The 27948-nt window shown below is 35.6% G+C and overlaps 5 protein-coding genes across 7 annotated transcripts; all 5 read left to right on the forward strand.

The window, feature by feature from the left end:
- The first annotated feature begins 217 nt into the window (after nt 1–217).
- On the forward strand, nt 218–1879 carry LOC125858536 (aquaporin TIP2-1-like). Its single transcript, XM_049538337.1, has 3 exons — nt 218–484; nt 942–1192; nt 1284–1879. Exons 1-3 carry the CDS (start codon nt 355–357, stop codon nt 1650–1652), a joined length of 750 nt encoding a protein of 249 aa, XP_049394294.1. The 5' UTR covers nt 218–354; the 3' UTR covers nt 1653–1879.
- A 1222-nt stretch (nt 1880–3101) lies between these two features.
- On the forward strand, nt 3102–9525 carry LOC125858598 (tRNase Z TRZ3, mitochondrial-like). Its single transcript, XM_049538425.1, has 12 exons — nt 3102–3606; nt 5043–5132; nt 5913–5957; nt 6092–6146; nt 6275–6318; nt 6423–6896; nt 6970–7238; nt 7348–7495; nt 7610–7660; nt 7858–8264; nt 8351–8987; nt 9164–9525. Exons 1-12 carry the CDS (start codon nt 3184–3186, stop codon nt 9479–9481), a joined length of 2961 nt encoding a protein of 986 aa, XP_049394382.1. The 5' UTR covers nt 3102–3183; the 3' UTR covers nt 9482–9525.
- Nucleotides 9526–10951: 1426 nt separating this feature from the next.
- Nucleotides 10952–13909, forward strand: LOC125860429 (pentatricopeptide repeat-containing protein At5g01110-like). 3 transcript variants are annotated; one of them, XM_049540390.1, is made up of 2 exons: nt 10952–11054; nt 11737–13909. In XM_049540390.1, the coding sequence occupies exon 2, from the start codon at nt 11764–11766 to the stop codon at nt 13681–13683; it is 1920 nt and encodes a 639-aa protein (XP_049396347.1). In that variant the 5' UTR covers nt 10952–11054; nt 11737–11763; the 3' UTR covers nt 13684–13909. The 3 variants fall into 3 exon arrangements, with proteins under 3 accessions (XP_049396347.1, XP_049396345.1, XP_049396346.1); XM_049540389.1 differs by lacking the exon at nt 10952–11054 and adding an exon at nt 11195–11276 and having other exon boundaries at nt 11354–13909; XM_049540388.1 differs by lacking the exon at nt 10952–11054 and having other exon boundaries at nt 11122–13909.
- Nucleotides 13910–14220: 311 nt separating this feature from the next.
- On the forward strand, nt 14221–16809 carry LOC125860611 (putative pentatricopeptide repeat-containing protein At5g52630). The gene is made up of 2 exons (XM_049540607.1): nt 14221–16203; nt 16280–16809. Exon 1 carries the CDS (start codon nt 14326–14328, stop codon nt 16018–16020), a length of 1695 nt encoding a protein of 564 aa, XP_049396564.1. The 5' UTR covers nt 14221–14325; the 3' UTR covers nt 16021–16203; nt 16280–16809.
- A 3594-nt stretch (nt 16810–20403) lies between these two features.
- LOC125859074 (aromatic aminotransferase ISS1) lies at nt 20404–27877 on the forward strand. The gene is made up of 9 exons (XM_049538808.1): nt 20404–20687; nt 20795–20842; nt 21691–21819; nt 22031–22090; nt 23507–23663; nt 24335–24441; nt 24566–24624; nt 26532–26640; nt 27204–27877. Exons 1-9 carry the CDS (start codon nt 20514–20516, stop codon nt 27654–27656), a joined length of 1296 nt encoding a protein of 431 aa, XP_049394765.1. The 5' UTR covers nt 20404–20513; the 3' UTR covers nt 27657–27877.
- Nucleotides 27878–27948: the final 71 nt, after the last annotated feature.

A 27948-nucleotide genomic window follows, 5' to 3' on the forward strand; every position in this document is an offset into this window, starting at 1 on the left:
ACCCGCAACCCGTCCCGCCCACATTAATTTTTAAAAAACCCACTTCAGCCCGGCCCACATCCAACCCGCACCACACAACCTTAAACCCGCTCTGCCCCACATAGCCTTAAACCCGCCCTGCCCCGCATCCGCCCCGCCCCATTGCCATCCCTACTCATATTCCCCTTATCATGTTTTATGCTACAGTGAAAAATCTCATGAACTTCATTGGTTAAACTTTATATTAAAATATATTCCTACTACGTATACTTGCTATATATATGTGACAAAGAAATGCCTATTTGTGTCATCCAAAAGCAATTTTCTCTCTAAGTCTATTATTAGTAGTTAATTAAATTATTTTTTATAGTGAAAATGGCTGGCGGCGTAGCTATTGGAAGTTTTAGTGATTCATTCAGCGTTGTGTCTCTTAAGGCCTATCTTGCTGAATTCATCTCCACACTCATCTTTGTCTTCGCCGGAGTTGGTTCCGCCATTGCTTACAGTTAATAACTCCTCCTATCCTATCCGATCCGATCCGATCCTCTTTTTCATTTTAATTGTTTCACTCATTAGAGCAGTTTCAACTTTGGTTTTATTGCTTCTGACTCGATGGAATTACGTCCATATATAGGCACATAACATGGTTAATGCTTATTCTGAATTCATATCAAATAGATCGATCTCATGATTTTAAGTTTATTAGTTCTAGATCATAATTAACTCCTTTTGTTTATTGTGTTTTTGATAGCTTATTTATAAGTGAGTTTTTGATACAAATACCGTGTTTGTGTTTGAAGTCAACTTCTACCAAACTCATCATAACCTTTTACTAGTATAGATCCACTTCTGATCATGCATATTACTAATGCAACTATATGCACATGTAGATTTTATTTTTGTGCGTTTTCACTATTGATGTATGAGAGATTTTAAATTTAGTATTGTTTGGATATATACAGGCAAGTTGACAGCAAATGCTGCACTTGATCCGGCTGGGCTCGTAGCTATTGCAGTTTGCCATGGATTTGCTCTATTTGTGGCCGTTTCAGTTTCAGCTAACATCTCTGGTGGTCATGTTAACCCTGCTGTCACCTGCGGATTAACCTTCGGCGGCCATATTACCTTTATTACTGGCTCCTTCTACATGCTTGCTCAACTTACCGGCGCCGCTGTAGCTTGCTTCCTCCTCAAATTCGTCACCGGAGGATGTGTAAGCCCTTCAATTTTTACCTATTTATCGCGTAAACATGACCGATTTTATTTTTTTAGATTACTAATTTCACTTTTTACGACGATCTCAGGCTATTCCAACCCATGGAGTGGGAGCTGGTGTGGGGATAATTGAAGGACTTGTGATGGAAATAATTATCACATTTGGTTTAGTGTACACTGTATTCGCAACAGCCGCTGACCCCAAGAAGGGTTCATTGGGCACAATTGCACCGATTGCTATTGGTTTCATTGTTGGAGCTAATATTTTGGCTGCTGGTCCATTTTCCGGCGGATCAATGAACCCAGCTCGTTCATTTGGACCTGCAATGGCTACTGGTAACTTTGAGGGTTTCTGGATCTACTGGATTGGTCCATTAGTTGGTGGTAGTTTGGCTGGTCTTATTTACACCAATGTGTTCATGCAACAAGAACATGCTCCTCTATCCAATGAGTTCTAAATTGAATTTGTTTGAGTTTGATTTGTGGGTCTAAAAAAAGCCCATTCGAATTTCGTTTTTAAAAAAAGAGGGAAGAAAAAGCAAATGTTTTTTTGTTGTTTCTTTCTTTGTTTTTTTCCAATTGTTGTTTTGTTTTTCTAGTTATTGGTTTGCAGTTGTATATGCATTATCTTTTGGTGAGATGTTCTTGTCATGATGCTTTAATTTGATGAAATCGTTCGCAATCACTCATTAGTGTCTAGCTTTTTATTATCTTTTTGTAATTTTAATAATGTCCAGTTTGTGTGGATAGTTAGAACGTATAAGTGTCTAATGGATAAATTCGATTAACATAAAACATATTAAGTTAATGAATAAATTAATAAAATAATTATGAATATCAAATGATTTAAATTTGTGCGAGATAAAATGAACTAAATTAATAAATATATGAACCATTTTAACTTAGCTTTTCAAAAAGGAGAAAAAGAAGTCAACTTTTCACTTGTAGCGATAAAAAGTGAAGAGAATGATTAAACTATAAGATAACTAACCTAAAGCAAGCATTTTTTTTTTAATTATAAAAATAGGAAAAGTTATTTTTATCATGTAAAGACAAAAGTGTAGATCAAATCAATTTTTTACCAACCTTTCACGTATAGTAATGTTGACTTTTGGGCGAGTGATGCCCAGATACATATACTATCATTCTTACAATAATTCAAATTGTCGAAGGCGGCTATTTATATAAGTGACAAATTGTACTACAGTTACTAAAGCCAAATATATGGTCTGATTTTTTCATTGAGAATAGGAAACAAGACTTTTTTTTGGTTTCCTTTTTGGGCCGTGGTCCAATTAATATCAGCGCTTCTCTTCCTCCTCCTTGGGCCTGCAGGAGCTCAGGGGAGTCTTCATTAAGGAATAACTCCATTTAGTGGGCCCGACACTTCATTTTGAAGTTTTTGTATGGATAATCTTTATTTTGAGGTGATGCTGAATTTTTGCCTTACATGATGGTGTTTTTGCTGCTTATATAATCAAAGTACCCTGATCGATTGGCCAATTTTATTTTTCTTCACTTGACATTCGATATCGGCTTTGAATTTAGACTAATGATTATTCATATCCATAGTATGGATAGATGCAACATTGTGGAGTAGAAAGTTCACTTAAAGTTGGTATGAATAGTAAATTTAAATTCACAAATTTGAAAATAAGTTAAAGTTTAGGCAAGATTCACCTGTTTTCTAACCCAAATTTCATGTTTCAGTCCAACGCTTAATGTTGAGGCTGGTATTCATTTAAGGTATCAAAAAATAAGTGTATAAAACCTAAAGATATTTTTATTCAATTATTAATTTCTAGTAAATTACATTTGAAACAACGACTAAACTTCAAATCCCACCAATTTCATTTTTCAAAATGGGTGGTAGTGAACACCAACCAACCCGACCCGACCCGACCCGGTAACATGCAAGTGCAAATCTTTCAGACATGGGCGGGGTTTTATGTTTGGTGAACCTAAAACCCTGTGTATAGTACAAATAAAATGCCCCAAATCTCAAGCCTTCGCCTCCTATTCTCCTCCGCCAATCACCACGCACTTCTCACTTCCCCTTTAACTCCAAAACCTCCGCTTTCTCTTTCTCATCTCTTCAAAATCAAACACCCATTTCTCCATACTTACACTCACAAACCCCGCCGTCTTCTCTTCGCCGCATATTCAAGAAAACCCAAAAACATCGAACGACCCGGTTCGTTGAGCGGTTCAAGAAGGCGTAGTAGTAGCAGTTCGAAGACGGAGAATAAAGGGAAGTCGGCAATGGAAGAAAGTAGTACTAGTGCGATTGCTGAGTCTGTTGGGTTTAATAAAAGAAGGGCTGAAGGTAAAGATAAGAATGATGGTCCCAGGAAAAACCTTCAACTCAAAGTTCGCAAACTCAACCCTGTTAATACTATTTCATACGTCCAGGTACTTAATTAATCCTGTTAACAAGTTTCCCTTTTTTATCTTGATGTAAAGAAATCATTTTTATTGAAATGAATGGAAAAGGAAAGTAAGACAAACAAATTGTAACCCAGGGAGTAGACATGTTTGTTTCACTACTAGGTTTTGATCCTGGTTTGTTATGTGGTTGAATGAAGATGATTTCCATGTTTGTTTTCGATGAAGTAATGATATATACTATTGCTGTCATTGAAGAAGATGGAGAAAAAATAAATACAAAATGGTAGAAATGAAAAAACTTTGTTAGTTGCATTGCATAAAAACACTATGCTAGTGTCAGGGAGCTAACTAAGTTCTAAAAGATTTATAGTTCCCATGCTTTTTTGGACACGAAGTTGGTACATGTAGTAATTGTGTAGGTCTAGCGAGTGGGTCGCAGGTGGGACATGGTGGATTGTTTAACTACATTCAAAAAAAATATGTTTGTATGTTTTAAGGGAACAAATGGTATGGATAGAGTTATAAGGTATATTGGTGAGGAAAATGTTTAATTTGGAACTTTTTCTGAATCATTTCTAGTTTTAGTTGGGTTTAAAAGTTGATGACACGTGTGTAGGTTTGGTAGGATAAGACAAGAGGATAGTGTTTTGACAACTATAATTTGAAGCTAGTGATATGGAGTAGGAGTGAGGACATTGATTAAAAAATGTCTTCTTTTTGATGGGAAGTATTTTTCTTCGAGAAAACGTTTTTTCACATTTTAACACCAAAATATGTTTTCTTCAAGTAAAACATTTTTAGCAGGGGGATTCCAATTCAATACTAAAACAATCAGTATAACACACTTAACAGAATTCAGTGCGATGGTTATGTTAGTCCTAGAAAGTAACATAACATGAACTAGCAGCCCAAGTAAGGTCCTAGTCCTATTTATAATTTTTTCTTGGCATGTTTAAAGCAGATTTGACAATTTATTTTTGCATAAAGGGACTCTAAAGTTTCTATGATTTTGGTCAGATACTTGAATGTGCAAAGGTTTGTCTGGTTGGATTGAAATCTTATTTCCCAAGACATGCCTAAATTTATGATTTATGTGAATCTAATAACTGATATTGTTCNACACACTAACAGAATTCAGCACGATGGTTATGTTAGTCCTAGAAAGTAACATAACATGAACTAGCAGCCCCAGTAAGGTCCTAGTCCTATTTATAATTTTTTTTTCGTATGTTTAAAGCAGATTTGACAATTTGTTTTTGCATAAAGGGACTCTAAAGTTTCTATGATTTTGGTCAGATACTTGAATGTGCAAAGGTTTGTCTGGTTGGATTGAAATCTTATTTCCCAAGACATACCTAAATTTATGATTATGTGAATCTAATAACTGATATTGTTCTTCTCTCACTTCCTTGCAAAGAAATTGAAAAGTCATTGACTTCTCTTCCTTTAAATTCTCACAGATCCTTGGGACTGGCATGGATACACAAGATACAACACCCTCAGTCCTTCTCTTCTTTGATAAACAGAGGTTTATTTTTAACGCTGGAGAAGTAAGTATGTTATATTGTCGAATTCAAATCCAATGTGTATGGCACCTAGTTTCTCTACTGTTTCAGATGACACCGAAAGGATAACCTAATTTTATTTGGGTGTTGTATTGTTAGTCAAGATGTACATTTCATATTTTGGAACAGCCTCCCTACCCCACAAAGGTAGAGGTAAGGTCTGCGTATATCTTACCCTCCCCAGACCCAACTTGTGGCCCTCGCCAGACCCAACTTGTGGGATTACTGGGTACATTGTTATAATGACATTGAAATCTTAGGGCCCTTCTCTTATGGGAAGCAGAATACCAACTTGAACCTGAAAGAGGAGCTACCTATTAAGTTAATTTAATTTCTTGCAAGGGTTTCCTTGAATTTTTGTAATTCTATTATTCTCATGACTAAATTACTGCATAGATTAGATCCATAGGGACCAACTGGCTATTAGATTTTGTACTGGAACAGATGATAAGACCACATGCAGCAATTTTCAAGTTATGATGAATAGCAAGTCATACTTTTTGTTTGGTATTAAGAATGTTTTTGGTTATTGTATTTGACAAACTCCTAATGAGGAACTGTGCTTTTTAATGATGGGCTAATTGGTCATCTACTTCCTGCATCACCATTATCCTAGTGGGTTTTCATTCCACAATGTTGTTCTGCAGATTGTTTCCCATTCATATGCATTTATTGCTCTCTTTTGGTTCTGTTTCCTTTGTGAAGAAACAGAAAAAGTACACTTGGACTTATTTCTTTGTATCTAAATCCGTTCTTCTGCTTCAGGGATTGCAACGCTTCTGCACAGAGCATAAAATTAAGCTATCAAAGGTATGGAACTATGGATATGTATAATCCATTTGTTCGTAATCAGGTTTATACTTCCGAACTGTTCTTTCAAGTATGATGTTGATCTTATTGTGGAAGATGTATATACATTTTTTTTCTTCGTTCTTCTTTCCCAGATTGATCACATATTTCTGTCGCGAGTCTGTTCAGAAACTGCCGGTGGACTCCCAGGTCTGTTTCTATAGCTTTTCTTATTGAGTGACTAGATTAATCAATGTTGGAAAGATGCAAGTGCTGGCTTAACGATTGGCAGAGGTTGTTTAAGAACCACTGAATATGTGAAATTCTTTTGCTTGCAGGTCTTTTATTGACTTTGGCTGGCATGGGAGAAGAAGGAATGTCTGTGAGTGTCAGATTAACTTGGTTTACTTGTAAAATATCAACCAGATAATTGGCTGATATAAATGATTATAACAAAATGATACGAATTACAATTTTATTTTGAAGGTCAATGTATGGGGCCCTTCTGATCTCAAGTACTTGGTCAATGCAATGAAATCATTCATCCCAAATGCCGCCATGGTCCATGCACGCAGTTTTGGCCCACCTGTTGATTCTTCAGGGGCTACTGATGAACTCTTCGTTCCTATTAATGATGAGGTTGTCAAAATATCTGCTGTTCTGTTGCGACCACGCTACTCAAAAGTGTCTAAGACGACAAAGGAAGGATCCTCTGAACTTGATGATTCATTAGTTGGTGTCAATCATTTGGAAAAAAAAATTTCAGCAGAGAGGATGCAGTCCACAGCTGAATTTGCATTGAAGCCTGGGGATCTTGCGGTAGTCTATATTTGTGAGTTGCCTGAAATTAAGGGAAAGTTTGATCCAAAAAAGGCTGCTGCTCTTGGGTTGAGACCTGGCCCAAAATGCCGTGAATTGCAACTCGGGAATTCCGTACAGTCAGATCATCAAGACATCATGGTAAGAATAGGGATTATTATTTGCTGTTACTTTACTTCGTACTCATCTCATTGTTTCAGTGAGCATTGCGCAGGTTCACCCTGGTGATGTGTTGGGGCCTTCTGTTCCTGGTCCTATTGTACTCGTTGTTGACTGCCCAACACCATCTCATCTGCAAGAATTGTCTTCTATACATTCTCTCACTCCATATTACTCAGATCCATCCGAACAATCCAAGGAAATGTGCAAAAAAGTTGATTGTGTGATACACCTTAGTCCTGCTTCAGTAACGTGTACAACTGAATATCAGCAATGGATGTCAAGATTTGGTGAGGTGCAGCATGTCATGGCAGGACATCAGCTGTGAGTAACCTTATAATGCTCTCTTCTTTTCAGGCTGATATACATCTTTCTGCGGTTTATGTGTATTTCCTGCTTATATACCAGCATGATTTTCTTGTATAAATCGCAGGAAGAATGTTGAAATTCCAATTCTGAAGTCTAGTGCAAGAATCGCCTCAAGGCTTAACTACTTGTGCCCTCAATTCTTTCCTTCGCCTGGTTTTTGGTCTCTTCCGCAATTGAAGAGCTTACCCTCAGTCTCTAGAGGTCCAAGTGAGGTACATTATATTGGAATTATGCTTGAATGGAAGATAAGTTTACTTTGGACAGTGAATCAATATTGGGTATGCTTGTTTAATTGAGAAGTTTATCTTTATATTTTGTTTCTGCAGTTCTCTCTTCCAGCTTCATGTCAAGTTATTACGGCAGAGAACCTCCTCAAGGTGAGAGTTTATATATTTGATCCGGTTGCTACTGGTGTAAAATTAGAATCTAGAAACTGTATGCCATGTTTGGTTTTGTTTGGTTAGGAATGTGTTTGAGCTTTTCTGTGGAATTGACTGCAATTTACCTCATGCGTTGTTTGACTTTGATGCTGGGTTGGACATCACTCAAAATGAACAACTTTTTTGTGGAACAGTTCCATCTTCGCCCATATGCACAGCTTGGTTTAGACAGATCTGGTATTCCTGAAGTTACTTCTCGGCCAAAAATCATAGAAGACTTAATTACAGAAATTCCTGAAATTGTGGATGCTTCTGAGCATATTACCCAACTGTTGCATCATGGTAACAACATTGCAAATGGAGGCAGCATGACATTGCAGGCCAACAATGTTGTGATAGAAGAGCCCTGGTTGCATGAAACTGCATTACCTAGTTGTTTGGAAGGTATAACAAGAGAGGATATGGAGATTGTTCTTCTTGGAACGGGCTCTTCCCAGCCTTCAAAATATCGAAACGTCACTTCTATTTTTATCAATCTTTTCTCAAAGGGAAGTATTCTGTTAGATTGTGGTGAAGGAACATTGGGACAGCTAAAAAGAAGGTAATGTATAAGCTCATTAATATCAATTTTACATATGGTTTTTGTTTAACCGCAGTTTGGGGGATAATGTACTTCTTGGTAAACAGATTTGGTATTGAAGGTGCTGATGAAGCTGTAAAAGGTTTAAGGTGCATTTGGATTTCTCATATTCATGCTGATCATCATACTGGTATTGCAAGAATACTTGCTCTCCGACGCGATTTACTCAATGAAACTCCTCATGAACCTTTAGTTGTTGTGGGACCACGGCAGCTTAAGATATTCCTTGATGCATACCAAAAACTTGAGGACCTAGATATGCAGTTCCTCGATTGTAGGCAGACTACAGAAGCTTCATTGAAGACTTTTGAATCAGGTGAAAACAAGGATGTGAATGGGATTGTAGGTGTACAAAATGACCAAAAGGATGGTTCTAACTTATTTGCTAAAGGGAGTCGTATGGAGAGTTATTGGAAGAGGCCAGGCAGTCCAGCTGATGCATCTGCGGCATTCCCATTGCTGGCAATGTTGAAGAGAGTTCTGAGAGAAGCAGGATTGGACGCATTGATCAGCTTTCCTGTTATTCATTGTCCACAAGCATATGGTGTTGTCCTGAAGGCGGCAGATAGGACTAATAGCACTGGGAAGAAGATACCAGGGTGGAAAATTGTTTATTCTGGCGACACTAGGCCTTGTCCAGAACTAGTTGCAGCTTCCCACGGGGCCACAGTTCTTATTCATGAGGCAAGTTGTGAAATGTCTTTATGGTTTCCCCCCCTTCTGATTACTAATATTCCTCCCAAGTTGTCAATAGAATCTTACAACATGCTATACTCTTGGCTTAACAATTCTCATAAAAATTTCAGTTGCCACATGTTCCCCATTTTAGCATATATAAAATTTTTGGGTGTTTAATGCAGGCGACCTTTGAAGATGGCATGGTGGAAGAAGCCATAGCAAGAAATCACAGCACAACACAGGAAGCTATTGAAGTAGGGGACGCTGCTGGAGCATATCGAATCATCCTCACTCATTTCAGTCAAAGATACCCAAAAATTCCAGTTTTTGATGAAACACACATGCACAAAACAAGCATTGCTTTTGATATGATGAGTGTTAACTTAGCAGACCTACCCATGCTTCCAAGAGTTCTTCCATATCTTAAACTGCTATTTCGTGATGAAATGATTGTTGATGAATCTGATGATGTAAATGTTGCTACAGCAGCTGCTATTTGAGTTATTGAATAACACACATTGATTAGTTTCTTTTTATGCATTTATACGCAGGAGTTAAATCATAGTGAATCTGTTGATGCTAAAGTGTTCTTGTTCTCTTTTAAGTTTTCCGCATTCACTGATCAGTGCATGAAAGCTGAGATATTAAGTTGGCGTTGGTACACAAATTGAGTAATATTTGATACTCCCTCCGTCCCATTTTATATGTTACCTTTTTATTTTGCACTTGTATTAAGAAATGATGTAACAATGTTTTCTAAAGTCAACTTTATAATAAATGATGAATACATTTTCAAGATTAATTAACTACTCCATCAAGGATATAATAGGTAAAATATGGTAATTTATGCATAAATTTTATAAAATAACAAGTATTATGGTCCAATTATTTATAGAAAGGGATGACATATAAAATGGGACGGAGGGAGTACTTCCTCTGTCCAATAATAATAGTCCACTATTGATTTGGGACACCTTAACGAATGATAAATAATAGGGTAATATTACTAGAGTACCCTTTGAATAGATGTAGTGCTTTGGAAAATGTATTAGATATTGAATAAGTAGTATTCAATAACAATGATAAAATCAACGAAAAAAATGAATTATCTCTTGATAGACACCACAAGATTAAAGTTTCTTTAAAATTTATCCTCGTTAAGATCTGATGATAGACAAGTACTTAAACATTGTATTAGATCATATTTTGACCAAAAAACATAGTATTAAATCATATTATTTGACCAAAAATAAAATCTAAATTATTTGCCAAAGTTTGAAAAGCACCAGCACTACAAAAGAAAACCAGAGTAAAGGCAGAAGCTGCCGCCAAATAAAACGAAACAAACCTAGAAACTTGCTCAATTAGGAGGNTATAATAGGTAAAATATGGTAATTTATGCATAAATTTTATAAAATGACAAGTATTATGGTCCAATTATTTATAGAAAGGGATGATATATCAAATGGGACGGAGGGAGTACTTCCTCTGTCCAATAATAGTTGTCCACTATTGATTTGGGACACCTTAACGAATGATAAATAATAGGGTAATATTACCAGAGTATCCTTTGAATAGATGTAATGCTTTGGAAAATGTATTAGATATTGAATAAGTGGTATTCAATAACAATGATAAAACCAACGAAAAAAAAATGAATTATCTCTTGATAGACACCACGAGATTAAAGTTTCTTTAAAATTTATCCTCGTTAAAAGCTGATGATAGACAAGTACTTAAACATTGTATTAGATCATATTTTGACCAAAAAACATAGTATTAAATCATATTATTTGACCAAAAATAAAATCTAAATTATTTGCCAAAGTTTGAAAAGCACCAGCACTACAAAAGAAAACCAGAGTAAAGGCAGAAGCTGCCGCCAAATAAAACGAAACAAACCTAGAAACTTGCTCAATTAGGAGGAGAATTTATTTTGAACAATATTATCATTGCCGAAAAATTTGAATGGTTTTTAAGCTCTTCACTGAGTTATGCTTTGAGCCGCCGCCATGAGAAGAAGAAGAAGCAGATAACCTCAGATTGGGCTCAATTTGAAATTGCTGTGCTGAGGTGAACTGTTCCAATCTTTTTCAGTTTCGGTGTACTGTTAAATCGAATTTAGCTCTAATATTCATTCTTGTGGTTCCCTTTTTCAAGATTCTTTGAATTTCAGACCAGAGAGCTTAGAAACCATTAGAGCTTGTCTAGGGGGATCAAATATTATCTTTTTGTTCAATGGGAGTTGAGATTTTGAATAAAGGTGCAAACTTTACCCAAAGAAAAAGAAAAAATGTAAGATTTTTCTTGGGTTATTTGTGATAATGTAGACTCTGTATAATTGTTGAGAAGTTTTTCTTCTATGGGTCTAGGTTTGTTACCAAGAAAGTCCTTCAGCTTGTTATTCAAGGATTTACATGAATTGGGTTTCTTTAAGGAGCAGAGAAGCCTTTGTAGGAAGTACTATCATGGTGCTTCTTCTTCATTACCCTTGTTGTATGATTCTGATAAAGCTGTTATACCAACAAGGAATTCACTTAACTGGAAAGGTCGCAAGGTGTATTCAGTTGTAGTTACAGTATGCAAGTCTTTGAGTTGGGAAGTTGCGAAAGAGATTCCTTTTGAGAAATCTCTGAAAAATTATGGCTTGTATCATTCAATAAATGGCTATAGAATGATGATACATACATTTGCCTTTGCTGGAATGGATTTGGAAGTGTACACACTTCTTAAACAAATGATTTTCTACTTGCAGAATGCTGGTGTTGACTTATTGAAGGTAATGCATCTTGTTCTGCGTTCAAGTAATAATACAACACCTTCAACTCTTGTAGCTGATGAACTCATCAAGATTTTTATTGCAAATAAACTGTTTGATCATGCTATTGACGTTGTTAATCAGGTTAAGAAAATCGGGCTTGAACCAAGTATTTATTCATGTAATTACCTACTTAATTGCTTGGCAGTAGCAGATCAAGGGGAGAATCTTGCTAGACTATTTGAAACAATGAATAACTTTGGACCCTCACCTGATGTGATGACATACACAATCATGATGAATTTCTACTGTGAAAATTATTCAGGCACACAGAAGGTATCTATAAAAGAAGCCTATAAGATTCTGAAAGAAATGCGGGAAAAAGAGATCAGTCTTTCTGCTGCAACATATAGTGTATGGCTCCTTGGACTCTGTAGAATTGGATGTCCTGATGTTGCTTTGAAATTCATTCGGAGACTGAGGTATGAGAACCAATCTTTGAATTCTTATTGCTACAATGCTATTATTCATGGATTCTTTGCTGAAGGCGAAGTAAGTGAAGCTATAAGTGTTTTTGAAGAGATGAGTAGTTCTGGAATAACACCAGATATATATAGCTATAGCATTCTTGTCAGCGGGTTCAGCAAATTCGGGATTATTGATGAAGGTTTATGTTCTATTCAAGGTATGCAAGATAATAACATCAAGCCTACCCCAATTAACTATAACTCAATTCTTCAGGGTTTGTGCACAGCTGGAGCAGCAAAAATTGCAAAGGATTGTTTTCATTACCTTAAGAATTCTGGGTACAAAGTTGGCCAAACAGCTTACAACATTTTAGTTACTGAATTTTGTGCTCAAGGAGATCTTAGTTCAGCCGATGAGCTACTGGAGGAGATGATCAGCAGTGACTTGGCTCCAGATGCTTCAACTTGTTTGAAATTAATTTGTGCTTCCTGTGACATGGGGTCTGTTGATAAATCATTGAAGTACAGGATTATGATGGTACAAAAAGGCTACCTGTCTGATACCATTACCTGCAATTTTATTGTTAAGCAGTGCTGTACTGATGGGCGTGTGATGGAAGCTTTGCACCTGATTGATGAAATGGTGGATCGAGGCATCATCCCCAATTTGTTTACCTATGATGTAGTTGTTCAGCAGTTGTGCAAAGATATAAACACAAAGAAGGCATTGGAGTTAATCACGGTGATGCTTAAGAGGGACATGTTTCCCAATGTTACAATTCTTAATACTCTTCTTGATGGATTTGTTAAAGAGTCCCATTTTAACAAGGCTAGGATGCTTTATATGGGAATGCTTAAACTTGAGATGACTCCTAACATCATCACATACACAATTCTTATTGACATGCTATGCAAGCGGGGGAAAGTGAAAAAAGCTGCAAGACAGATAAAAGTGATACAAGCCCACAAACTATTCATGAAAATAATCAGGGAGGGTATGAGTCCCGATAACATCTATTACACCTCCATGATTTCTGGCTTTTGTGAAATTAAAGACATGAGCATGGCTTGTGCTTTGCTCCTTGACATGCAAAAAAGAGAAGTCTGGCCTACTGTTGTTACTTATACTTGCCTCATTGATGCATTTTGCAAGTTAGATCAGATGGATGAGGCCAGGAGGTTGTTCAGAATGATGGTAAGACAGAACATCTCTCCTGATGTCTATATTTACAATTGCTTCATCCATAAATATTCCAAGTTACATCGAATGGATGAGGCCCAGAGGTTGTTTGATGGAATCAGAGAAACTAACATCTCTCCTGATTTAGTCACTTATAGAATAATGATCAAGGGATATAAAATGGTCAGAAATTATGATCTAGCTTATGACATGACTGATGAGATGCACAGAGTGTTTAACATTCCTCACACCTTATCAAAAAAAGAAAAGAAAGATCCTGACGATGCATTGTTATAGTTAAATATGGTTAGTCATATAGTCGATCTCAACTTGTTTGAGACCGACGCATAGTAGTGTATTGTCAAAGTTAATTTTTCTTTTGTTGCTTTCTTGACAAGTTTGTACATGTCATCATTTTTGTGTATTTGTTTTGTTGTTTCTATGGAATGTTTTCTTGAGTGAAGAACATGTCTCTATTACTTTTTGTTATTCAAACTTCATAGTGAACATTCAGTCAGCTGCTATTACAATCTTACATTTGAAAGTTGAAACATGAATAGTCAGTACATCATGGATGATACTGTCTAAGATGGAGAAATTTCTTGCATTTTGTCTTCCACAGAGTTTGTATCATCAAAATCTTGTTCCTCTGCCACATAAACTAATAAAGTTAATTTGTTAATTGGAGCAATAAAATATTTAGTGTTAGTACTGATATTTTCTTCAGATTAATACTACAAAACAACATATTCAACATAATTTTACAAAGTTATTTTGAAAAAAGTAGAGTGTAAGCAAATCGTAGCCCTACTTTAGGAGGTATAAAGACACTTAGCACGACAACACTCAACTACCTAATTAATCTATCCGTGTCCACCCACCATTAGGGTCCATTGTGTTGGTATTAGTTCGATGAAACAAGCAAATCAGGCTTGAGAAATGGATTCAACAGACCCACGGTGCGTACATGCGCGAGCCATCACAACAGGCGCCGCAAAAGCTAACCGTGCAGTGCTAAACAACCTCATCACTCTCTACTCCAAATCCGATCTCCGGTCAGACGCCGCCCGTGTTTTCCGTTCAATCCCATCGCCCAATGTCGTTTCATGGACAGCCCTCACATCTGCATTCTCCAACTCACCACTTTCCTTTCATCATTTCATTTCCATGCTCCGTCACCCTTCAAGAATCCTACCCAATAGCCATACTTTAACGTCCCTTCTCAAAACATGCGCCACTCTTCCTGCACTCACCTTCGGGGCACAACTTCATTCTCTTGCTGTCAAATTGGGTTTCTCTGCAGAGCTGTTTACGGCGTCAGCTCTTGTGTCATTGTATTTTAAAACTGGGTTGTCGAATAATGCTAAGAAGGTGTTCGATGAAATGTCTGTGAGAGATGAGGTTTGTTTCTCCTCGGTTATTGTTGGGTTTGCTCAGAATTATAAGCCTATTGATGCTTTATCGTGTTTTGTTGAAATGAGGAGGAGTGGTATGGCATCTACTATGGTTAGTGTTTCTGGGGCTTTGCGGGCGGGTTCTGACATGGCTATGCTTGAACAATGTAGGATTATTCATGGGCACGCGATGGTAACAGGGCTTAATTTGAATGTTATTGTAGGCAGTGCATTGATTGATGGGTATGGGAAATGTGGGCTTGTGGGGAATGCTCGTGGAGTGTTTGATGAGCTTGAAATGGAACTCAATATTGTCGGGTGGAATGCGATGATGGCAGGGCATGCTCAACAAGGGGAACATGGAAATGTCATAGAGCTTTTCACTTTAATGGAAGAACGGGGAATGGTACCAGATGAGTACAGTTTCTTAGCTACTTTGACGGCATTATACAATGCAGGTTTAGTTGAAGAGACTGAGATATGGTTCAAGAGGATGACCGAAGAGTATAGTTTGGAGCCGTGTCTTGAGCACTATACGTGTTTGGTGGGTGCATTGGGAAAAGCAGGACGTCTGGAGGAGGCAGAGCGAATTGCTTTAACCATGCCTTTTAAGCCAGATGCAGCTTTATGGCGAGTATTATTGTCTAAATGTGCATATCATGTGAATATGGATATTGCGTGGAGGATGAGTGATAGGTTGTTGGAGATTAACCCAATGGATGATTCAGCTTATGTAATTTTGGCTAATGCTTATGCAAGTGCAGGGAGGTGGGATGAGGTGAGGGAGGTGTGGAAGAGAATGAAGGATAAGAAAGTGAGGAAGGAAGGTGGGAAGAGTTGGATTGAAGCGCTGGGAGAGGTTCATATGTTTTTAGCTGGTGATAGGAGGCATGAGAGAACCAATGAGATTTATGCTAAGTTAACAGAGTTAATGGAGGAGATTGAGAAACTGGGTTACGTGCCCGTATGGACTGAAATGTTGCATGAAGTAGAAGAGAAGGAGAAGAAGAAATCACTTTGGCATCACAGTGAGAAGCTGGCATTGGCATTTGGATTGTTGAATGGAACAGCACCACCTGGTAAAGCTTTGCGGATTGTGAAGAATTTGAGAATTTGCAGGGATTGTCATGAGGCATTTAAGTATATTAGTAGACTTGTTGATAGAGAGATTATAGTGCGGGATGTTAATAGATACCATAAGTTCTTGAATGGAAGCTGCAATTGTGGAGATCAATGGTAAGACTTTATTGAAAACAAATCTGAGTAAGAAGAAGACCTCAAACTGACGTCTTCTTGGCTTTCTCTTGCACAAAGATCTTTGCCTTTTGTTGTTGATACTGACCAAGCCGTTTATTGAAAACCTTAGATCTGCTATAACTCAACCCCTCAGTTGAACTGAAGTTGCAGTCTCAAATAATTCGAGGTGTATCCTTTCCTACATTCTTTTCAACTTTCAAAATGCTGGTATCGACTTGCATAATGTAAGCCGTTTTGCTCAGACTTCATTCACCTAATAATGGTGCAAGATCAAATCTTGTTGCTGATGTATTAATGAAGGGCGTTTACTGCTAGATCATGCTATTGACATTGTTGAGCAGGCCAAAGAAATTGGACTTGAAACAGAGTATTTATTCATGTAATATCTTACTAAAATACTTGGCAGAAACAAGCCAGAGGGTGTAGGATGCAACTCTTTTGAAGCAATAAAGAACTTTGGACCATCACCAGATGTAAGGACATTCACAATCATGATGTACTTCTCTGCCGAAATCATCCAGGGCAACAGGAGGTGGATAGAAAAGTAGACTACGAGATTCTGAATACATATCTCCAAAAGTTGTAGAGGAGATTGAACATGAAAGAGAGATGCTCCGTTTAGCTGACAGATTGGGCGGGGAAATGAACCACATGAAACTCTTAGAGGCCAAGAATCAGTTTGAGGAGAAAAATTCCGCTATTAGACAAGGAAACGACATCAAGAAACTAGGCCAACAATCCCTGCCAGAGACAACAGTTCAACCCTTGGTAGACAGAGACACAGAGTTATCTGGTAATTATGCTAGTGGGAGATAGCAGGTAACCTCATGGAAGCAGTCAAAGTGCGCACAAGCAGATCCAAACACATGTTAGATTCTTGAAATTTTACATTATAATCTACTTTAATTTGTTTGCAATTACTGTCACTCAGCCACACATATTGTAACTAAAAAGCATAAAATACAAGTGAAGTGAGTAAGTGATGATATTTTGTTCCAAAATCCAAATAATAAGAGCACCAAAAATGTAATTGTACATTTGTACTATATCCACAGTGATTACCACTTTGTTGACAACCATGAAAAAATAAACTCAATGTGAATATCGTGAAGAATTCATATAAAATTGCATGGAACACGACACTCATATGAATTGACCAGACAACTCTACTAGTAGAGCATTGTCATATATTTCATGTATCTTTAATTTAAAAGTACAATATGTTTAAGAATCTTTTTTTGGTATCAAATCAAAATCAGGTAAATAAATTAAAACAACTAAAGCATAATATATTACTCATTAAGTGTTGTCGTGAAACAAGGAAAAGCAAAAGAAGTGGTCATTGGGTGTTAGTCTTATCTCCTACCAACCTTTTTGTTTCTACCAAACCTCATTGATTAGTATTCCCTCCCTCCATTTACAATAGTTTTTTATACCCAATATATCCTAGAATAATTCAAAGGATATTTTAATATATTACACTCTTTCTATTTTAATTTATTTATTTGCTTTAATACTTGATATAAATTTTAATTACTTTTTTAGTTTTAAATTAAAGATATATTTTAAAATACTAATTTAAACATGTAAAGTTAAAAATAAAAAGTAAAAAAGACATTTAAGAAACAAGCTAAAAAAAAATTAAGACATAGCAAACTAAATATATATTTTTATTTTAAAATAACACGTTAAATTTTATATCAAATCAAATCCAAAAAAATAATTTAAAATAAAAAGTATTTATTTCTAACCATATTTTTAAAAGTTCTTATCATGAATTCACACTTTCATAGATTCTCCTGGAAAGAATAAGATAAAATAAAATAATTGAATGTACCCGGAAGTTTCGCACGTCAAGTCTTCACGGCCGAATCTTTATTTGTTTCCTAAACAACAATAAATAAATAAATAAATATATTATACAAGGTAATGATGGGATAAATAAAAATGAAAAACAAATCATTTTCTNTAGATCATTATCAAGTTCATAGTGTACACCTACAAAAAAATAGTATTTATTTGTTATAAAAATAATCACTGTTTAAATATTTTATAGACATGAATATGTACTCTTCGTCTTCTTTGACTCATTCAAAATTATTAATTCTATCTTCTTTAAATTTTGAATTATGAAATACAACACAATCACTTGTGAGATATTAACAATATGGTATAAAAAAAAAACAATATAAACCAATAATTATATGGTGCAAAAAATAAATGCATAACGAAAAGAAAACTTTGAATATGTGTATATACATACTTATGAACTAACAAAAAACAAATGAATTACATATAAGAAAATTTGAAATCATCAAATAAAAGCTCAATGAAATAGAAGTATTTTCAAAGGATAAATAAACAGATAATAAAAGTATTACTCCCTCTAAATAAGTTCAGATTCCAACATTTATATAATTAGACATCAAATCAAGACTTTATAAAACAAAAGTATTTTCATAAAAAAAAAGAATAAAAAGAGAACAATGAAAGTACTACTCCACCTTACTGAAGTTCAGTTTCTACTGCTCATACAATTAGATACATAGTGATAATAGAGTTTAAATATAAATAGGAGATATTAGGATAGATGGAAAAACTTATAACTTATTTGAATATAATATTTAATGTAATTTGGATTCTTAAATATAACACAAATAAGAGAAAATGAAAAGGTTTTTACCTAATGACATTATACTGTTGTTTAATGAGGAATTATGTCTTCTTGGTTTATTAATGTGGTTGAAGAGTATATGAACGAATTTTGATGAGTGGTGCAACTATTTAATATGTTATTATTTAATTATTAATTAAATATAATGGGAAAAGGCAAATTTGAAAAGAAATCAATTGTGATCTTTGAACTTTTGTTTATAAGATGTTACCCATGTTACATGGACTTTTGGACTTCTTATTAAATAAAATGAAAATAATTAGTGAAAAAGGATAACTAAAAGTGGGAAAATTAGATTTTTTTTTTACCTTAAAAATGGTAATAGAGTCATTTAATTTTACAAGGGCATTTTAGTATTTCAACTTTTCATTTGTGATGGTCCCACTTATAATAATATATGATTACACTCTTTCTATTTTAATTCATTTGTTTGCTTTAATACTTGATATAAATTTTAATTACTTTTTTAGTTTTAAACCAAAGATATATTTTAAAATACTGATTTAAACATGTAAAGTTAAAAATAAAAAGTTATAAAAAAAGGACATATTTTAGAAACAAGCTAAAAAAAAATTAAAACATAGCAAACTAAATATATATTTTTATTTTAAAATAACACGTTAAACTTTATATCAAATTAAATTCAAAAAAATAATTTAAAATAAAAAGTATTTATTTCTAACCATATTTTTAAAAGTTCTTATCATGAATTCACACTTTCATAGATTCTCCTGGAAAGAATAAGATAAAATAAAATAATTGAATGTACCCGGAAGTTTCGCACGTCAAGTCTTCACGGCCGAATCTTTATTTGTTTCCAAACAACAATAAATAAATAAATAAATAAATAAATAAATAATAAATATATTATACAAGGTAATGATGGGATAAATAAAAATGAAAAACAAATCATTTTCTCTTTCAAAAATTCTATTCGTATAAGGGATGAATAAATAAATAACACAAGGTAGTGATAGGATATATGAAAAAAAATTATATTCGTATAATGAAATACTTCTCTTTGAAATGCATCTTACACCTTCCTAATTTAATTTAATCAAAATTCAAATGTATTTGCGGGATTGAATAAGAAATTGAAAAATAAAAGTAATTGCATGCTCTTATTACTCATTCATATGGGGTAACTTTGTCCATCTTATTTTCGTACAAAACGATTCTTTAAGAGGTCCATTTATACGAAGGATACAAAATAATAATTTCAGAACAAAATACAGGATGTGAAATTTCAATTTTTTTATTCTATCATTTATATTTTACACTACAATAGTAGAATAACTTCATGAAATATGCTCAATCAATTATTTCATCTCGATATCATACAACCCATAATATTTACTATATTACTATTAATTTATTTGTCTTACTTTTTTTCGTGTTAGACCAAGAATTAGACAAGTAGGTGGGGGAGATAGGGTCAAAGAAGGCACTAAAAAGGGAGAAAAAAACAGAAACAAGAAAGAAAGGCAAAGAGAGAAACGTGCTTCATTTTCTCTACCAAAATTAATAATGGAAACTTCAACTTCTAACAGTCAAAACAAATTCCTAACATATACTATATGCTATAACGTGTATGAAACAAAAAATACAAAAAGGGGTTCCGTCATTTTTGCCTTTGGCTTTTGCCTTTTGCCAGCTACTACTATATTATTAATTCCTACTTGCAGTAAACAGTTTCAAGGGTCGTCCGTAGCAGTCAAATTTATTCATTAATTTAACAAAAAGATCCAATTTTTATAATTTTTACGATCTCTCTCTTTCTATATAAGTTCCAACCTTTTTGTATGATTTTTCAGAAAGGAAAAAGGCCTTTTTTTTGCTTTCTGGGTAGGCGGATAAGAACTCTTTTCTTCGAAGGTTGTGTTTATTTTATTGTTTTAGAGAGAAAAGAGGAAATGGGGTCTTTTGGAATGCTTGCTAGAAGAGCTGTGCTTACCGAGACACCAGTTATGGTTCAGGTAAATTTCAAGAACCAAGATTGGATTTGTTGTTTTTTGTTTGTTTGGTTTAAGTTTCTGTGCATTGATGGGATGTGTTGTTGTTGTTGTGTTTTTGCAATTGATAGATACAAGAACTGGTTCGAGGTAATAAAGATTGTATTTCTCTAGCTCAGGTTTGTTTACTTTCTTCAATGTTTGTTTCATTAGTTTTATTATTCTAATCTCCATTGAAAGGTTCAAAAAGTTGAGAACTTTGATAAAATTCATCTGTGTTGTGATGACTTTGAAGCCTACAGATCATCTTTTTGTGCCTTTCGAAATCTTGATTAGATTGACTTAGATTAAATTTGTCTGATTCATTCTTGGGGTTATCAATTTCAATTTTTTTTGGTTGAAATGTGGATTCCTTAATATTTAAGCTAGTGATGGAAAAATAAATAAATTCCAATTGGACCTCTCTCCCATGTAAAGAATGTATTTGCAGATGATTTTGAATGTGGAGAATGGAGATTATGTTCCATGGTCGGTTTGTCCTTTTCCTGTGAAAAAAGAGTCATAATACTTTTCTTTTGATCTGTTTTTGTTTGAGTTAACCAAGAATACTGTGATTCAGAAGAATATCTGCAGCCCTGCCATGCTGTGAGAAGTTATCCCTAAGTGTTATCCGTCTAGTATTGGACTATTTTACAAAGGACTGGTACTATTACAATCTCTGAGGACCGATCTTTTGACAAGCAAGTTTAATCAACCTCCATATAAAAAAAAGTTTAATCAACCTAAACCTACCAATGGAAGTTTTAAAAGCTGTCTAGTTTGCTGGGGTTGGGGCCTGGGGAATGGGTGGGTAGTTATTGCTTCTTATGCACCTTCCAGAAAGAGTAAACAAAAGGAATAGAGTTATCTGTTGTGGGTGGATCTTTCTGTTAGATTGAGAAGTTATATTGGTTTTGCCTGAATATGGTTTGTCCATGTTTTCCGTCCATATATCTTGGTACCATCTTATTTCTTCTCTGTCTTGCAGGGAGTAGTGTACTGGCAACCACCTGCTCGAGCACTTGAAAAAGTGAAAGAAGCTATCTGGGAACCTTCAGTTAGTCGCTATGGTGCCGATGAGGGCCTTCCTGAGCTTAGGGAGGCGTTGATTCAAAAGGTATGGTTTATCAGTTGGATTACTGTGGTACTCTGGTTTGCATCTTATAGGCTGGGTAGTGGAACAAACATTGGAGTGGCATATGGTACTTTGCCTAGTGAACCAGTAGTTACTGTCACATACATTTCATGTTTTCAAACTATATTATTCACTTGTTGAGATTTGATTTTTACATCTTTCAGTCTAATACTTTCTTTGTGCTCTTCTCCAGTTGGGTCGTGAAAATAACCTACATAAATCCTCAGTGATGGTTACTGCTGGTGCAAATCAGGTAAAATGTTACTTTATTACTTTTCAGTCATTAGAGGGTATAGGTGCCAGTCAGCTCGCCTCTCTTTCTTACCTGTCCTTAATAGTAGTAGGCTACCTTTCTTTCTCGCCTTTCTTCCAGCTTTTTCCAGATAAAGGTTGGACGGTGTAGAATGAAACTGCATTTTGGTGATTTGTTTGCATGAGTTAGAGTGGATTGAGATTGATTCTACTCCACCTTCATACCAGGTTCATTTGCTTTGACAAAGGACCAGTATTTCGGTGCATGCTTACTGCACCTTCCTTAGCTATTCTTCAGTTCCCCTTTTCCCTTAATTTATGTTCAGAGTTGGCTGGTTCATACTAGAAACGCGGTAGGGCTCCTCAAAGGAATTGCAATTTTCTACTATCTGCATTGTCATCAAACTAAGAGATTCATCTCGTGAGTGGATCTTTTTCCTTTCTTTTTACCCCCCTTTCTCTCTCTCCCCCTCTTCGGGGAAGACTTGTTAGAGTCTATGTAGTCAACAAAATGCTAGCTTCCATATAGTGCTTTTCCTGATAAACGGTATGGAGGACTTATGAAAAGACATATAGAACTACCTCACTCGTGAAAAGTTTCTTCTTTGTATATCATGATGTGTACTGAAAGGTTGGTGTGCTTTTGAGATGTGGATTTTATTTTCTTCTGCTTCTACCCATCTAAAGATTATTCTTCTGCTTATGTATATTTTTCTTGATAAAAGAAGATTACTCTTCTGTTGTGGGCTTATTCAGCTCCATGCTACAACTTGATAAAAAAAGTGCTCTATTTTTTTTTATAAGACCTCTTTTAGTTCTTGCATGCTATCACTATATTTTTGTATGTTGTCACTTTCATGAGATGACAATCTTGCAATGCGAACATCTGCAGCAACAAAACTCCCCATTTAGCATCATCTGTCAGAAGCATATTAGAGAAAAAATCTACCGACATACCTAAAATGCTCAAGCTCAAGCACTTGAACCTCAAAATTTTGTCTGCAAAATTGAACTTGGGATTACTTAGGGTATTTTGAGATTTAATCGGCTAGACTTTCCATGACTGATTAAATGATGGTTCAATGGGCTCACAAAGTATGAGTACAGAGTACAGACATATCATTACGTACCTGTCCATTACAGAGCAGTAGTCTCTTTTTGAATAGGAGAGTGGTGTCCTCAATAGTGCTCCAAATTAAAATCACTATTTACTACAATAAACAAATTCAGATGCTATCTTAAGCTGAATGAAGATAGTAGAGCTATATTAAAGAGCCATTTGTAGTGAAATAGAGATGCTACATTTATGGGTAAATTAATTTGTGTATATGTCTATGTTCTTTGTTAGTGACTAATGGACTAGCTGTATCCCTATCGCTGAGAAATCTCTAATGGAATCTTACTGAATCGATTTCAGGCTTTCGTAAATGTCGTTCTCACACTGTGTGATGCTGGCGATTCGGTCGTTATGTTTGCACCATACTATTTCAATGCACACATGTCATTCCAGATGACAGGTGTTACTGATATTCTGGTGGGTCCTGGTGATGCAAAGACACTCCATCCTGATGCAGGTTTGTACTTTCATATGATGTTCATTTCGTGGTACCTTCCCCATTATTAAGACACTACTATTCCTTCCATTAGTTTTCCTTAAGACTGATTATACTAGATGTTGTGGTATACATCTCTTTTGTGCTAGCATGCATGTTCAAGTTTTAGTGAACACGTTTTATCTTTGTCACCTGAGCACTTGGGAATATATCGTAATCACTAATCACATTTGTACTATGAGTTACTTTTTCCCCCTTTGCTTGAAATTTATAAAAAAACTCCATCTTCTCTGAATCTAACACTGTTTGTGTAGAAATCAACTGAAGATGAGGTTGCTGCAGAAGTAGTGTTCTGCTTTGTGTTGCAAGTTGTGTAAATCATTCATAATGGTCTTGATTTGTAGAATGTTGTCTGGAAAACAATTGTTCTGCGTTTTTTCTTGTATTGGATGTCCTCACCCCATCCCTACCAGAAAGAAAAGAAAAAGAAAAATGAAGTTAGTAAAGTTCACTCCCGATTGTTGACCCGATTTAAGTGTGTTATAACTTAAAAGTTTGACACTTTGATGCATAATGCTAACCTAAATATTGCAACTGTTTTGCAAAATGGACTTGAGAGTTTCAAAACATTATCTGCCTTTGTTGTTTGATTGTCTATGGGTTGACATATTCCATGATTTCTCAATTTTCAGACTGGTTGGAGAGTACTCTAAAGAAGACTGTACCAACCCCAAAGCTTGTCACTGTTGTTAATCCCGGCAATCCATCAGGAACATATATCCCTGAGTCCCTTCTTAAGGTCTCTTATCTCATCTTTATAGATATGATGGATTGTTGAAGTCATCAGTTATCAAAGTGCATTAGTATTCTCTTGTGATTTTTACTTTATTAAAACATTAACAAGTTGCATTTTTGTCATGTAGAGGATATCTGATATTTGTAAGGAAGCGGGATGTTGGCTCGTAATTGATAACACATATGAGTAAGTGACTTTTTCTGTTGTATACAAATCTTTTAGTTTCTCGTATTGAATTGAGTACTTGCTGTTAATGACTGGTGCCAATTTGTTTTTTCGTCCGTGGACGAGTGATGATGGTCTTAGAACTAAAGATGATGAGGGAAGTAGTTGTTGAATTGACTAATCCTGGAATACTGTTAGTTAGACCAGCAAGAGACTTTTGAATAAAACCAAGGATACAGGTCGTTTGTGTTGGCATTGTGAGGAAATATTTATGATTTGTGAACTTTTAACTTGCACTAAATTTGATAGGCAAGAAAATTTAGGGAAAAAGGACAAATATACCCCCGAACTATCATAAATGGTATGTGTATACCCTTCGTTATACTTTCGGTACATCAATGACCTTACCGTCCAAACTTTAGAGCGTATATACCCTTTATACTAACGGTGATACACGTGTCCTAATCCTATCTACTGACCCGAAATTTATTAAATTTTTCTACCAAAATTAAAATCCCCACCCAAATTAATTAAAACCCCACCCAAATACATGATACCCAGATCCAAAAATATAACCCAAATTGCTCAACTGGGTAGCGGAGAATCCACATGTGCTTCTCTCTCACACCACATCGGAAATGAAATCAAGGAATAATCATTGCTTCAACTCTTTTTCGAGCTCTGAAGAATCTGTCATCGTCAACAACTTGCCTCTACTTCCTTTACTACTCGTCCCTCCAGCTATTCCTCTTTATCTTCGCAATCGATTTTGTCAGAGATTATCGCCGACGAAATCCCATCATCTGCCTCCTCCAACTTCATTTTCTCTGTTTGTAGATGTTATCTGTCATCTGTGAAACATAACTGCAATTCCTATGCTAAACACACACCTAGGGTTACATTGTCCACGCCGCAATTTTCATCGGCTTTCAAGCCGTTACTAGTGTCAAGGTATGCCGGAGTTCAACCAAACATTGTCATCGCATTAGACAACCTCTAGTTGGCACAACTCAACAAAGTGAAAATTGTTCCAGCTGGAACTAACATCTCTGCTAATTAATCTTCTCAATGACAGCTCCGAGGAGACCAAAGAACACACGCGATATTCAACTTGGCCTGGAAAATGACATTGACTCGTCATTAGCTCAAAACCCACGATATGGCTGGTAGGGTAATCTTGGTGGTGTGCAATTTGGCGGTGTGTCAAGAGGGGAAATCAACATTGCTGGATGCCAATGTAGTGGATGTACTTTTGGGGATAGTGAGAGAAATTGGAATAAATTGGATGCGGGTATTTTTACTTCGGTGGGTTTCCGGGTGGGAATTTTAATTTTTGGTAGAAAAATTTAATAAATTTCAGGTCGGTAGATAGGATTAGGACACGTGTATCACCGTTAGTATAAAGGGTATATACGCTCTAAAATTTGGACGGTAAGGTCATTGGTTAGTATAAAGGGTATATACGCTCTAAAATTTGGACGGTAAGGTCATAGGTGTACCAAAAGTATAACGAAGAGTATACACATACCATTTACGATAGTTCGGGGGTATATTTGTCCTTTTTCCCAAAAATTTATGCTATCCTGGGATCTGTTGCAGAATTTTAATCGGTATGAAGGGGAGGAAAGGAAATAGCTAAAGGTGACAGAATGTTCAGTCTTGAATTTATCCTTATTGGCCAACTTAATGCTGTTTGTTCTCAATCCCTAGATGACAGATAGGCCTAGAAAGTTGTTTTCTCAAGGAGTTAGATAGTTAAGACATGTATCTATTGAGCCTTTGCTCCTCCATGAATGCAAACATCTTGTTCTGTCAAATATCATCTCTGTTCCTTCTTTTTCTTGCAACTTTTTTCAGTACACTCTGTTTGTGGTTAACTATTTTCCTGGATGATATGTTCTTATATATATGTTGCAAGTTATTTGCAGGTATTTCATGTATGATGATCGGAAGCATGTTTGCATAGAAGCAAACCACATTGTCAACATTTTTTCCTTCTCCAAAGCATATGGGATGATGGGATGGCGAGTTGGATATGTAAGTGATTCTTGTTCCAACTTATATCTAGAAATGTAATGATATTGGGCACACAAGTGATTATTATTCTGTTGGGCGACTCTTGAGACAACCAGAAAAATATATCTCTGGTTAAAAGATGATTTGTCTATGTTTTCCCCAACTGCATCTTCTTGCCTCATAAACTCCCTCGTCTTTACCTTTATCCCAAATAAAACCGCCTCTCTTTACTCACACATCTCTTTTTAAAACCAGCATGTATGACACCTCTAATATATCTCTCTATACTTGTTATTCATTAGCTTTTATAAAAACATGTGTGCCTGGCTGAGTAATCTGCTGGGATTGGATATAAAACTGGTCTCAATAGCAACCAAATACAAGTATTCTTTTGCAACAAAAATGACTTGTTCCAACAGCTAATTATTGCGAGTGAGGCATGATTGCTTTATAACATGTTTTTGCTGCAATGTTAATTTTGCAGCAGAATTCCTCCGCAAACTTTTGTACTGGATATTTACTCCTGAATTGGATAAGTTGTTTCATCTTGTGAGTGAGCTAAACTCATGTCTTAATGGATGCAGATAGCATACCCATCGGAAGTGGAAGGGCTCGCAGCTCAACTCCTTAAAGTTCAGGACAACATACCGATTTGTGCTTCAATAATCTCACAACGACTGGCTCTTTACTCAATGGAAATGGGAGCAGAATGGGTAACTAATCAAGTTAAAGACCTTGTCAAGAACAGAGAGGTGCTTCAAGAAGCCTTATCTCCTTTGGGAGAGGGAGCTGTTAAAGGAGGAGAAGGTGCCATTTACCTGTGGGCAAAGCTGCCAGATAAATACATGGACGACTTCAAAGTAGTTCACTGGCTTGCTAAGAGGCATGGAATAGTCCTGATCCCTGGAAGTTCCAGCGGTTGTCCAGGTTATGTTAGGATCGCCTTTGGAGGATTGATTGAGAAGGACTGTCAAGTAGCTGCAGAAAGACTCAGAAAAGGTTTGGAAGAGCTGGTAAATAGTGGAATGGTTTCATGATTCTCTCAGACTAAAATTTAGTGTCAGCTGGTTCTCCTTGACATCAGTCATCAACAAAACCATGAAAGACACTTTCTATCCTTTAATAAATAATTGAAGGGTTTTAAGCTTTGCAATTTGATCATTGGAAATGCAAGCTAAAACTTGCCATTCTGTATAGTTTGAACTGAAGTATTTCAGACACCTAATTTTCTTAAATGGATGATGGAAGTGTCTCATTTTTCTCTCTTGAGCATATCTCATGCATCCATTATACATATGTGTCTCATTTCTTAAGTGCATATATATACCT

This window comes from Solanum stenotomum, chromosome 3 (assembly GCF_019186545.1).
Source record: "Solanum stenotomum isolate F172 chromosome 3, ASM1918654v1, whole genome shotgun sequence".
Taxonomy (NCBI): domain Eukaryota; kingdom Viridiplantae; phylum Streptophyta; class Magnoliopsida; order Solanales; family Solanaceae; genus Solanum; species Solanum stenotomum.

Coding starts and splice junctions, on each gene's coding strand:
- LOC125859074 (XM_049538808.1), top strand. CDS start 20,514: ATGATTTTTCAGAAAGGAAAAAGGCCTTTTTTTTGCTTTCTGGGTAGG. Junction 20,688..20,794: donor AGACACCAGTTATGGTTCAG/GTAAATTTCAAG, acceptor TGCAATTGATAG/ATACAAGAACTGGTTCGAGG. Junction 24,625..26,531: donor GTAATTGATAACACATATGA/GTAAGTGACTTT, acceptor AGTTATTTGCAG/GTATTTCATGTATGATGATC.
- LOC125858598 (XM_049538425.1), top strand. CDS start 3,184: ATGCCCCAAATCTCAAGCCTTCGCCTCCTATTCTCCTCCGCCAATCAC. Junction 6,147..6,274: donor AACTGCCGGTGGACTCCCAG/GTCTGTTTCTAT, acceptor TTTTGCTTGCAG/GTCTTTTATTGACTTTGGCT. Junction 6,897..6,969: donor CAGATCATCAAGACATCATG/GTAAGAATAGGG, acceptor AGCATTGCGCAG/GTTCACCCTGGTGATGTGTT.
- LOC125860429 (XM_049540388.1), top strand. CDS start 11,344: ATGGGTCTAGGTTTGTTACCAAGAAAGTCCTTCAGCTTGTTATTCAAG.
- LOC125858536 (XM_049538337.1), top strand. CDS start 355: ATGGCTGGCGGCGTAGCTATTGGAAGTTTTAGTGATTCATTCAGCGTT. Junction 485..941: donor TGGTTCCGCCATTGCTTACA/GTTAATAACTCC, acceptor GGATATATACAG/GCAAGTTGACAGCAAATGCT. Junction 1,193..1,283: donor AATTCGTCACCGGAGGATGT/GTAAGCCCTTCA, acceptor CGACGATCTCAG/GCTATTCCAACCCATGGAGT.
- LOC125860611 (XM_049540607.1), top strand. CDS start 14,326: ATGGATTCAACAGACCCACGGTGCGTACATGCGCGAGCCATCACAACA.